General features: G+C 30.9%; 1 protein-coding gene and 1 long non-coding RNA gene across 3 annotated transcripts in view; both read left to right on the top strand.

Moving 5' to 3' along the window:
- The first annotated feature begins 10,659 nt into the window (after nt 1-10,659).
- Nucleotides 10,660-11,214, top strand: LOC112098188. The gene has a single exon (XM_024183828.1). It carries the CDS (start codon nt 10,660-10,662, stop codon nt 11,212-11,214), a length of 555 nt encoding a protein of 184 aa, XP_024039596.1.
- A 2,000-nt stretch (nt 11,215-13,214) lies between these two features.
- LOC18040834 overlaps nt 13,215-14,053 on the top strand; it is a 2,089-nt gene continuing 1,250 nt past the window's right edge. For both annotated transcript variants that reach the window (XR_002905502.1, XR_002905501.1), the window contains exon 1: nt 13,215-13,648. This is a non-coding gene — a long non-coding RNA (uncharacterized LOC18040834). The remainder of the gene's footprint in view (nt 13,649-14,053) is intronic.

The raw sequence follows: 14,053 nt of genomic DNA, 5'->3' as shown, positions 1-14,053 counted from the left end.
ACACCGAGAAGGATCACAATCAGCATTTGAGCTACATGGGTGAGATAAATTCCTTGCTTCAGCTCCAAACTGCAGACCTGCATCAATAATCAATTAACTACGCTAAACTAAAAGCCTGGCGGAACCATGATTTTGGCTCGACTGGGCCTACAATGAAGAAACCAAAAACATGGATTTGGCTACAAGTCTACAACATAAACTCAATAAAATTGACAGGGTCAACAAGGAGGACTGTAATGGACTAGTTAACCCTGTAATCTTGGGTAGGCAATAATGTCAAAATTGTAAATGCAAGGGGACTACGCATAAAATCTGCATGACAAGAGGTAATATGTCAACCCAAACCCTTATGATTCTTGAAAAATTTTCTGGCCTGCCCCTAATTTGAAGTATAGCTATAATAATACCATCATTATTCATGAATTTTGAAAAAACTTTTGGTAAAAAATGCTTTCCCCTCGCATGTTTTCTTAAAAGTACTGGAAAAGATATCTTTTTATTTGTATTATTGTCAAAGATAGCTATCAAAATATTTTTCCAAAAAAACCATGCCACCATTCAAGAAGTACGCTAAATAACCACACGTTGGAAAGTGATTCAAGTGTCTTGAGATGTGAAAAAGTACGATGATTTTAGAATTTTTTTTTTTTTAATTTCAAACAAATACTACAAAATAATTCCACAATATCAATATTGTTTTGCACACACTGCACCAATCTTAATCCGCACAAATATATATTAGATAGCGAAATAATGCAGTTACCAGCTACAGAAACGAGGAGTGCAACTACGAAAGCAAACTTGAAGGACAAGTTCTTCATATCTCTTTTGTATTTGGGGATGTGTAAGATGACTCTGTATGGATTCTATGTTGCTTTCATTGTGAACTCTAGCTCTATTTATCATGTGAACACAAGTCACGCATATTAAAGATTTGAAAAATATGTTGCCAAAAGTTGTAAGGATAAGAAGATAACAAATGTTAATTTTTTTAGATAGATCCAAAAATATTTCTTGTTATGGAATATGATTGAATCTAAATGATTTAGTTACCTAAATATGAATTATATGGTTATACGGGAGTACTTACTTAATCGGGAATGGTGTTATACATTTGACTCAGCCATAAGTCCGTCTCTTTCGCGTTTGGATTTGCATTGGGTTGGCGTTTGTTTTTACATAATTTTTTCAATCCAAATCCTTTTATCCATCAGTTGCAACAAAAATTTGTACAAAGTGTTTATCACCCGATCACTAACAAACTATCATCTCATGATTTTCATTTTTTAAAGGATTGGAATTGCACCGTGATAATTAAAGGAGAATTAACCAAGGATTTTGGAATTATACTCGAAGTCCTAAATAAATTAGAACATGAGGTTATTGACCAAAAAAAAAAAAGACTCAATTGTGTAATAGAAAGATTAAAAACAAATACTTCCCTAACATTTATTGATCCAAATTGCTGTTTAGTGTTGTATTATTTTCAAAATAAATGGTGTCTTATGCTGAGGAGATCCATAATTATAAGTTATACTGAAAATATATCACATTGTCGAGACACATTCTTTTTTGGTGCCTTATGAAAAGTATATAATTAATTTCATTCAAATTGTGAAAAGATGCACGCATTCTTTATTGTTTCAGTTTGAATTGGTGATGCCTCAATTTCAACCGTTGCTTAAACTTAAATCTTGATCCGGTGGTCATAAATGAAGGTGTATCATAAGAGTGGATCGAATAGTCGATAACCCAAAAATATATATATTACTAAAATTAGACAAAATAAATTTTACAGAACGTTCATAAAAATAAAGTAAGACCAGGTCAGATTTACCTTTTTAATTAAAAAATAATTGAGAAATAGGATAAGATGGCCCAATCTTACCTCATTCCTATCAACCTTTACTTTCTTTAATGTTTTTCTGTTTATAACTAGGGCCGAGTGGTTTATATAGTTACATAAGGTTTTTGCAATTGACTGGGTAGAAAGAATGGCGAGTCAAGTTAAGTTTCACCTACCTCTTTTTGTTATTGTGTACTCCAATTTCATTCATCTTATGCTTGTGACAGCAGCTGAGCAGCACAACCAAAAAATGAAAATAGTGATGGTGTCCCACTTATCAGAAAATCTTGCAACGTCACAGAATTTCCCAAGGCATGCGTATCAGTTTTTGTGTCGGATACTCGGAGCCGAGCAGCAACTAACTTAACCAGCCTTGGCGGCGTTGGAATGAATATTTCGTATGAAAAGATCAGAGAGTCAAAATTACTTTCTGAAGGCACAAAAGAACGCAACCGATCACCGGACAAAGGCATATATTGATGACTGCCTTCTTAGCTACGATGCTGCAATATGGCGAATGGATAATCAAGGATTTCCTGGTTTTGACAAAAGAAATTCTGAGGATGTAAGATGGGCAGTTAATGTTTGTAATTATGCTGCCGGTTTTTGTGCTGAAAATGGCGTACAATTGTATGTTCAAGGGAACAAACAACTGTTTAATCTAACCGGTGCTGTGTTTGAGATCTTGTCGGTCTTAGTTGATCGATGAAATGTATTTAACTAAAATGCTTTCTCATGAATAAGCAGTTTTTTTTTTTCTTTTTTGAAGCCCATACCGGTTGTTGGTATTGGTGTTCTCTTTAAGGCCTAAGGCTAAGAAATTAGGGATATCAATGGGGAGGGGAAGGGAGGGGACCAACATTCCCGTACCTATCCCCGATATATACTGTATATGTCCTTATCCCTGATAAAATTGCTTGAGGACAGGAGATGAGGATCCCTGAATAATAACAAAAGATCCCCAAAGATTTCTTATCACTGAATAATTGATACATTTTTAGTTTCTAAATTAATTTAATCATATTAAATAAAAATTTAATTAAAGTAAATTTTTGTTAATAAATCATACATTAACATTAATCTATTACCAAAATCACACTATAAAATACAAATCATCAGCATAATTGTTTTCGTCAATCTCCATAATCCTAAAACAAAAAGATAAAGAAACTACTTTTATATCAATAATGAAATAAATGATATGGATATAGATACCTAAATTAATATTTTTAATAAAACCATTTACATCTTGCGCCTCCTGCTTCTCCTGCTCCTTTTGTTCTTCTTAGAAATGTAGCAAATTAAGAGATGGCCATAGGTGCAAAATTTAAAGAAATAAAAATAATATAGGCTATGTAACTCATAAGTGAAATATTATTAATTATATAATATAATTACAATGTAAAATAATCTCATAATACCATTGTAACCTCATAGTCAACTTTGATAGTACATAAGAGCCTCTAATGTGTTTTGATGAAGTCTATTATGTTGTGGGCTCACAACTTTGTCAATGGTGCTAAAAGTTTATTAAAAAACAACAGTTGTAATTAGAATCACCAAAATATCTCTAGCGATTCAAGCCAATATATGATACCTATTAGTATTTTTTTTCACTGACCCAAAATATTAAAATCTTCCATCCGTGGTATAACTTTCTCATCCAAATATGAATCTAACTCATTTGCAATAGATACACAATCTTTATTGTTCACATAGTCATCAAACCCTGAGTTATGAGAATCCTCTGTAGATCTAGTAGAGAAGAACTCGTGCAAGTGTAATCAAAGCAATTAACCATTGATGACCCATTGAGAATAACATTTCCCATTTGACAATCATCATCCACATGGATACATCCATTAATTGTGGTTAGCACTTGACATGTTTGCTTCCATAACCTAAAAATGTATAAAAGGAAATGAGAATGATCATGAACGGGTTGTTCTACTCCATCAAACTTTTAATATATATATATATATATAATATTCAAATAACGCCCTTAAAAATAAAATTCAACTAATGTGATTTTTATATAATATTGACATGAGTGCCATCCATGAGTAATGATACTTCTTGGCCACTGATTATGGGTTGAAGAATGTCCAGAGTAGGGTTGCTCAATCATAGATGACACGATGTGCTATTGAGCTACAACGAGATAATATTGTTATAATATTATTTTTATTCGCACACACTCTACAATTTTTCTTTTTTTCCACAGGTTTAGATGGGATGATAACTTCACCTACTAAACACTAATTTCCAACCCATATAATTAATTATTCAAACTCCAAATGACTGCAAGCTCAAAGCGTATTTAATGCCAGTTAAGGTGTAGATAGAGGCAATTTATACCACTATTAAGTAGTGAAAAATTGCGCTTACCAGCAAAAGCCAAGAGTGGAGCTACCAAAGCAAACCTGAAGAAGAAGGTATTCATATCTCTTTTGTATTTAGTGATGTGTATGATGGCTCCGTCTTGTACGGATTTTATTTTGCTTTAATTTTATTGTGAACACTAGCTCTATTCATCATGTGTGAGAGAGTCCTGCATTAAAGATAAGAAGGTATCCGTACCAAAGATTATTTTTTAGGTAGATTTCTAAACTATTTCTTATTTTAGAATATGTTTGAATCCAATTTATTTTATTACCTAAATATTAGTTAAATGTAGGTACGAGAGTTATTAATTAGGAAATTTTTTTTTAATCCTGTTCTAAGAAAGTTTCAATATATAGTAACCAAAGTTGATTAGTGTGAGTGATTCGACACTCACTCCTTAAGAGTGGTCCAGTAGCGGCTCGACCTCTAGGCAACTTAGGCGGTTGGCCGGTTGCCTAGGGCCCCGCTTTACACGAAGGCTCCACAGGATGATTATTTTGTATATAAAAAGGGAAAGCGAATTTAAAAGTCATTATTATTCATTTAATTTATTATTATTTTGTAATTATCTTTTCCTAAATAAACTATCAAATTCCTATAAAGTTTATTTAATGTAGTACTTAATAGTTTTAATTTTTACAAAACCGATAAATTAATAGTTTCAATCCTAATTAGTATGTTATATTTCAAAAGTTTTAAATTCATTTTAAACCTTTATAAAAGCCCCACATTTTATTACTTATCCATTAAATTTTTCCTCCAACAATCAAGACATGATATGTTCTTGTCGTTTGAGAGAAAGCGAGAGAGAGAGAGGGAAAACAATCCTGCTTCCTCCACTTTCCACTCAAGAAAAAGAAAAAATTTAATAGTTTTCTGTATTCTCTATGGCTATTGGTTATTGCTCAAATCCTCAAATAATTAATATAAACATAAGTTAATTTATGATTTCATCTCAAATTTCAGATTTTATCTTTTTATTATTCTCTTAATTAGTTGTGTTATTTATTTGTTCTTATTTCTTTTTAATATATTCTTTTATTCATCTACTTTCTTTTTGTGTGTGTGTGTGTGTGCTTGTTTTATCTATTTTGAAATAAAACTATATCAAAAAACTTTAGAGAATAGAAGAATAGAAAAATTAGTTTAATCTAGAAAAGGAGTAGTAAAAAAGATGTAATTTGAGTTTTTAAAAAAATAAGTGGAAATGTTATAATTGAATTAAAATTTCATGGATTAGTAACAATAGAATATAATTTTACTTAATAATTTCATATTTTAGAGTGTTTAAAGTATTGATTTTCAATTATATATATATATATATATATATATATATATATATATATATATATATATATATATATATATATATAATCCTAAATTTTAAGAAGAACTAATTAAAATCATTTGCCTAAGGCCCCAACTATGGTTGAGCCGGCCCTGGAGAGGTTAGGGGTTCAAGACCCGCTCTCGTATGGAGTCACCACTTTGGCCAGCACTTTATTCCTTATGGACCAACCCGATACGAGCGGGGATTAGTTTGTGTTGTGGTATGAGCTTAAAGATACCCCTCCCATAGTTGGGGTCTACTCAGGACCATCTCGTGGTTTAGACACAAAAAAAAAGTTTCAATATATAGTTCTATTTTCTGGGTATAATTTGTTTAGTTGGTTAAATCTCTTGAGTGAAAAAAAAAAGTTTGGGTTTGAAGATTGCTCATATGGGTGCAAGGAGAGGGAATTAAGTTTCCATTAGGCTATAATTAAAAAAAAAAAGAATATGAAAATTGTTTACAGGCTTGAGTCTTACAAAGGTGACTAATCGAAAAGGATGAGATTTAAAATTAAGTTGATGAGTTCTAATTGAATGGCGAGTTATGAATTCAAAAAAGAAAGAGAGGTATTGATCTTCCATAACTCTTTATTTAAAAAAAAAAAATTTAAATAAGAATTCTTAACGGATTACAATAGTGTTATTAATACAAATATTTTACACGGCGGATTAAACCAATTGAACACATTTTGTTACATTATTAATACTTAAAAAAAAGGCATTATAGAATGACCTTTATTAACAACAAAAATCATTATTTTCGAGTTGCAACTTTTAACCACAGAGAACTGATAATACTCTCACGTACGAGGGATGGCTTTCTGTGTTTTATCAGGACAACGACATTCACGACCGTCTACTCTTGATTTCTACATATATCCATATCATATTCAATAATAATGTTGTGCTTTTGTACTTGAAAACAAATCTTATGGGAGGAAAAAGAGAAAACAAATGTTGTTGTCTTTTGAACATATGATATTTGTGCTGGTATAAAAATACCCACTTAACTGAAGATTATTAAAACATACTCTGGACCGGATCCAAATTCACCAAATTTCATGAAAGCCAAAGTATTTTAGATTCAAAAGTTCAGCAAAAGTCGTCTAAGCCTATTAGAATCTAGATCTTAAATCAAAGTGTTGAAATTTATTGTATTATATTATTTACAAATATATCTTCAACTATGAGTACCCTGGTCTAAGACTCTCAGTGTGAAAATACAAACGTTTAACCAATTGGTCACTGAGATAGGTTGAATGTATATCGATCTATTGGATGAGTTATTATGTCTATTAAAAAAAAAGAAAAGAAAAGAAAGATGCAACTTGAATATTGTTTTATTACTTGAACAATTATTCATCATAGAAGTACAGAACTTCAGAAGTTATACACACATACATGTAAATGCATCTCTGCAAATATAGGCATGCATGCACTCCTATTATCCTGTATATTACAAATTAAATCATGAATGGCGATTATCCATTATCATTTGCCCAATATTGACGGGTTCTTGTTGTACATGACAATTACAGAAATAACCATCACATATACAGGGTGGAACACAATCCGCGGTTGTATTGCACCGCCTTACACCAAACCTTGCATCTGCTCCATACTGCTGACCTGCATGCATCGATCAACTATCAATTAATTAACTTCAAACTTACCTTTTAAAGTATGCTAGCTATCTCTGTATAATATATATTTGATATATTATTCAGGATACAATTGAAAATAATACACACACACATATATATATATATAGACACACACAGAGAGAGAGAGAGAGAGTTTCAATACAAAATAGTCATACCATGATTTTTTTTTTTTTTAATTTGCACACACTACACCCACCAATATTTATTTGGAGAAATATTTGCATTTTTTTTTTTTTTTTACAAAATGCTTTGGATGGGATGATTAACCTTACTCACTGAACATCAACCTCTACCTCTTATAATTAGTTATTAGAACTTGAATGACCGTAGACGCAAAGGGCATTTAATCTACGGCAAACATAGCTGCGAACAGAGACAATTTACACAAATATTAAGTAGTGAAAAAATCAGGTTACCTGCAAAAGCCAGCAGTGCAACTACGAAAGCAAACTTGAAGAAGAAGATATTCATATCTACTTTGTACTTGATGATGTGTATGATGGCTTTCTATGGATTCTATTTTGCTTTCGCTGTGAACTCTATTTCTGTTTATCATGGGTGAAAGAGTCTTGCATTAATATCTTTACCAAATATTTATTTCTTAGGTAGATTCTAAACTACTAATTTTGGAATATGGTGAATCCAGTTTATTTAATTAATGAATGTGAATTATATGGCAGATACGGTAGTGATTAATTATGAAAGGTGTTTTTTTTCTATTCAAACAAAGCCTCAATATTATTGCTAAATACAGCTGATTTGTTTAGTTGGTGATATCTATTGAGTGGAAATAAAAAGTCAAAGTTCTCCACACACACACACACACATATATATATATGCAGGTGTCATCCTTTTTTTTTTATACGGAAACCTATTAAACCATATCGTTTAATAGAATCAGTGTTCAATTGAAACTATATAAGTTAATAATGTGTTCTTGTATTTAATGTGTGACTATATATATATATATATATATATATATATATATATATGTTGTTTATACATTTGACTCTTAATTCTCTAATTCTAAACAACAAATTTTCGTTACACAGATCGTTCATGCTAGATTAGATTGTAGAACAAAATGCAAAATAAAATAAAATATTATTGTTGTTGTTGTTGTTAACATCCAAAATCATTTTTTCTGATGAGTTTTGTCTTTAAGCCAAATAGAACCCATAATACTTTCACGTTAGTTTTGGTTTTCTGATACCTACCTGATAGACAACTGTTGACTGTCAAATATTAGAAAATCTTTATCACATACCATATTATTAAGTCATTTATTGTTGCAATAAGGTTTTAGCTATTGGATCCTTAATTCAATGTTAGACTTATACGTGTATAATTATGTATTACGAACTATCGTATAAGATTAACCCCAATTAAAATAAGCTTTTTAGATTTTCAGTGATTTGGCTTTTAATGTATTTGATAGGATACGAACCTTTAATATGTAGAGATTTGAAGGTAATTTCTATTTTTATGATGGATTAAAATAGGAATACTTGAAGATAGCAGGGAAAGTTGTCTATATAAGGGGTTATGGTCCTCGGGTCACACATTTCATTCAATTCTTTTCTGACATTCTGTCATTAGAGAGAGAAAGAGCAGAGATAAAGTAAAAGGATTCACTAAGAAAACATATTGATTCAAAAGATAAACCGCACGACTCTAGGAAGCAATTGCTCATTATGGATTCAGGTACATTTCCACGTATTTGATTATTGATTCTTGGTGGTCAACATGAATGTTCTTGGGATTTTAGGTGATAGTTTTCACCAAATGTTATTTTTCTAACTAATGATATTAGTCCATGTTCATGTTGAATCATTGAGCATTGAATTTATTTTCAATCAATAATTAGATATTTAGTGTTCTCAAATTTAATAATTCTAATGTTATTAGTTTGAGAATAAATTGGTGGGTGTCTTCTAGGGTTAAAATATACATCAGGAATTTATGATGAAAGCGGTACCCATGGCTATGGCCATCGCATTAAATAATAATAATAATAATAACCCAACTATATGGCTGCCTCTAAGGAAAAAAAAGATTGCCACTAAGGAAAGAGAGAACAAAAAAATCTGAAAACATTGTATTAGGGTTGCTCTGGGCTTCGGCCCAAAGCTACGCAAGAGGTAATGGCCTTTAGGCCACAAGGATAACACTGGACCAACTCAGAAAATGGTCTTCGGCCCATATTGGTTTAGGAATAACCTGTCTCGGGCTAGCCCTGACCCCTTCCACCATTGACTATTCACTGTTAATTTTGACCATTTTTTTTTTTAAATTCGAAAACTATATGTATATATCTTGAGATGAAATAACTAAAGCAAGATGTCACCAAAGTGACCACTTGTGTAGAAATAAATTTATTTTGTAATATAAACAGTTATGTATGTGTAATTTATATAAATATCGATCGACTTAAAAGAAGATCTATATTTGATAGAATTGCATGTACATCTATAGTAATAAAAGAATGACGGTTATTTAGTTTTACATGTGAACAATAAATCAACTCGGTGTTTAATTACTACACTAAGATATCACTTACCAATTAATATTTTGATGTCTAAGTCAGATATTAGGTATACTAAAAAAGAAAAACAATTAATACTAATTGTGAATCTAAATTTTATCTCAAATTCTTTCACTTCAAAGGTAACTGTAATTGGGTTAAACTTAATAAAGTCGGTAAGTTTTTATGGTAAAAAAAATCCTATCTTAAATTAATTTACCTTATAATTTACCAAGAATGCAGAACTTCTGGAATAAAAAATAAGAACAGCTGCAAATATATCCGAATTAACAAGAGATATAACGTAAGTGGGGCCTTTTTTTTTTTTTCCATAATTATAATATAAGAGGGGCTGCATAATATGAATCATCACACACTAAAGAGTACAAACAATTATTAAGGGATAATCGGTCAAACCGACACAAGAAAAAGAACGAGGAAAAAACTCCAAACATTAGAGAGACAAACGAAGATAATTACCGTCATTCAAAGAGAATAAAATAATAATGATTATTTTTAAATAAAATTATTTTTCTCTAAATAGTAATTTGAGGTATCAAATAACCTTATTTTTTATATGACTCTTTAGAATAATTTTTAGACTATAAATAGTTCCAATTTAATAACGATGACAATAAATTATAGTAATTAAATTGCTTGCCAACTTTAATAATTACAATTTAACGTGAAAAATCCACCTTATATGGTAAAACTCATTCATATATTAATTTAGACAGAACATTTTCTGTTTTCGCATACCTACTTTGAAGGCAACTATTAATTGTCAAATATTAGAAAATCAATGTCGTGCAAATCGAGTGGTTAGTATAGTTATACATATATATATGTGGGAGGAACAAATTAAGTTACAATAAGGTTTTTGCAATTGATTGAGTAGAAAGAATTGAATGGCGAGTCAGGTTAGGTTCCACGTACCTCTTTTTGTTATTGTGTACTCCATTTTCGTTCATCTTATGCTTGTGACAACAGCACAAGCAAAAAATGAAAATAATGATGGTGTCCCACTAATCAGAAAATCTTGCAACGTCACAGAATTTGCCAAGGAATGCATATCAGTTTTTGAGTCGGATCCTCGGAGCCGAGCAGCAGCAAACTTAACCAGCCTTGTGGGCGTTGGGATGAATATTTCATATGAAAAGATCAAAGTGGCAAAATCATACTTTCTGAAGGCACAGAAGAGCGCAACGGATCACTGGACAAAGGAATATATTGATGACTGTCTTGTTAACTACGATGCTGCAATATGGCAAATGGATCATCACGGATTTCCTGGTTTTGACAAAAGAAATTATGAGGATGCAATATCGGCAGTTAATGTTTGCAATTATGCTGCCGGTTTTTGTGCTGAAAATGGCGTACAATTATATGTTCAAGAGAACAAAAAACTGTTTAATTTTACCGGAGCTGTGTATGAGATCTTGTCGACCTTAGTTGATCCATGAAGTGTACTTAGTTAAAATGTTTTCTGGTGAATGAATAAATGGTTTTTTTTCTTTCTTTTTTGTTTTTTTATTCACATACCGGCTGTCGGTATATTGGTGTTCTCTTTAAAGGCCAAGGCCAAGGCCAAGGAATATATTTTCATGTCTGCGTTTTTAATTAAAATGCTGGAATCTGGAAAGTCCATTTACTGTTATTGTTAATTAGATTGCCACGAAGATGCCTACATTCGTGTCCAGTAGAGGACAACCGAGATCTTCCGGCCTGCGTGCATGTGACTATGTGAGCAGCTCAAACAAGGAAGAGTGTGGTCTGGTCTGAATTCAGGCCCAGCCCGCCTATCTGCTGCTAGGTTTGGCCTATGGACGTAAACAAAACCTTAAAAGAGACTGACCCCAAAAAACTTAAAATAAACGGTTTCTGGCTTATTTTTGACAAAAATAACTTTTACCTTACACAAATAAAACAACCTTTTTAGAATTTGAATGGTGACATATATTCTAAATTTTTTATTTTTAAAAATTATTCAAAATAATGTGATATTTACTAATTAATTGATGAATTATAGAATTAATTCACTTAAATCTTGTAAAGAATTACCGATCACTTAATTAATAACATATCATTTGAAATCAAATTTCAGATAAAAAATTTAATAAGTCTATAATACAATTTGAAAGTACAGTAACAAGGCTTCGTTTGACATATCTTTTCAAATAGAATTTATTTAAGTATAGTTTTTATTAGTAGAGCTTTTACAAGTAGAGTTTTTACTCTAAAATTTTTAATTGTTTGGTTATCAATGAGAGTTTTTATTAAAAATTATAAATTACTTTAATAGATAAATTTTTTAAAATTATGTTATGAAAAGAATAAAACAAGATTATTAAATAAATAGAAAATATTTTAAATATTTTAATATTTAAAAAAAATTTAACCTCTACTCTTAAAATTCAAAATTTGAGTTTTTATTAATAGAGACAAAATAACTTATTTAATTTTTTAAAATCTCTACTAAAAAAAATCAAATAATGTTATAATAGCAAAAATTTTGATAAGAGTTGATGTAATTAAAAATAAACACTTATAATCATAACATAATTCCGATAGAAAAAGGGTATTTATGTATTTTCCTTTGTTATTCTATCATATTCTTCAATAGCATCAAGTCATATTTGGTGCAAATTCCTCCAGACGAATACAGAAAATTCCAAGTCACGATCCATCACCTCAATTAATTCTAGTATACCTAAAACAACGCCTAGACCCGCCAGTGTAGGAGACGTATTCTGTCCGCGGTTGTCCTTTTGGAGCGCCTCCGTTCACTGTTCGAAGATCCTATTCTTTTCACCTGAAACCCTGGCACTTTACAATTTCCACTGATTATTGTATTATTTTATTCTAGAAGTTGTTTCTAACATGGTTAATTTTTCTTTAATCTTTGTCCAATGATTCCTTCTAACATAACAGTTTTTAGTTGCCATTTGCGATTTAATCAATAATTACCTTCTAATTTCTAACTTAAATTGTGAAACTAATGTATCCCTTTGACTTCTGGGCTTTCAAGGGAGCATTATGTCACGGGGTGATAGTTTTACGTAGTAAGATTCCGTACGGCACTTGAGCGATCTTAGCGCGTGAGTTGCCAAGTAAGCCTTGATTACTTCCTAAACAAGCCAAGCACAGACACTTAGAGAAAATATTAAGGGAAGAAAGAGCAGAATGGCCAAATATGATTGTATTACACACTTTAAATAATTAAGTGTTTGTACAAGAGAGCTCCCTTCAAATATATATTTATAGAGCAATGATAAATGAATAAAAGCATGACAAAACAATGATGAAATTTTTTGACTTCTAGTCAATTATGATGATTTATAAGAAAAAGAAAAATGTAAAACTCTTAAAGAGATTTTAAAAAATTCACAAAAAGATAAATATTTTTGTCATTGTTCTATTCCTTTACATTTTCCATATTTATATGATATAAAAATTACCAGGTTAAGAAATCCACAGAAGAATCCAGAAAATAATCCTTTTTGTACCAGACAGCCTATAATTCTCATGAGTTTATTTTTGCATTTTCTCTTAGCTTAATCTGTTTCCTATACTTTTCCTTATGGGTATGATGCTTCTTGAATACCTAGCTTCCCAAATTTTTGACATCCATTAGATCCAAGACCTTCATATAAAGAATAAGCTGTGGAAGTTATTTCCTGTTCTTCATATTTCATTTTTTTTTTCCTTCAATTGAAATACTCTGTGGATTTGTCTAGGACCTTTAGAGTTTCTTGTGAATATCAACTGCTTTACCGGTGATGTGTGAGATGGTGGTTTGTCGTTACTTATCCTGATTCAAATTTATTTTGAGAGGGCTAAGCTAAATTTTGGCTACGGACGGCGTCTGAACTGTCAGTGATTCAAGAGCATTTCTAGGTGTGTATTTCCTTCGATTCTTGAAACTATAGTATTTTGAGAAAAAGAAAAAGAAATATATTTGCTTGATTTGGGGTGTTGTGGTCTCAATTTAGAGGAACATTGTGAAATAGAAAAAAAATGAAATAGTGACCAAGAATAAATTTGTTGATTTTGCCTAAATTTGAAATTCATGCTAAGCTTTTGAGTGGATAATCACTGTAAATGTTGTGTAAACCCTGAAAAAAACTGATTTTTGGGTTACACAAATTTGGGTTTGTGAATGCATATTGAAATGGACTTTATCTGTATTTCATATTGTTGTAAAGTTCTTACCTTGTTGCTGATAAAAATGATAGTGAAAATGGGTTTTTCGCTGTAAAGATCTGTACTTCATGCCAATAAAATTATGCTTGCATGTTATTT

Source organism: Citrus clementina, unplaced genomic scaffold, assembly GCF_000493195.1.
Source record: "Citrus clementina cultivar Clemenules unplaced genomic scaffold, Citrus_clementina_v1.0 scaffold_5, whole genome shotgun sequence".
Lineage (NCBI taxonomy): Eukaryota > Viridiplantae > Streptophyta > Magnoliopsida > Sapindales > Rutaceae > Citrus > Citrus x clementina.
Note: the sequence above shows the minus strand (reverse complement) of the source record. Positions and strands in the feature narration are given on the sequence as shown.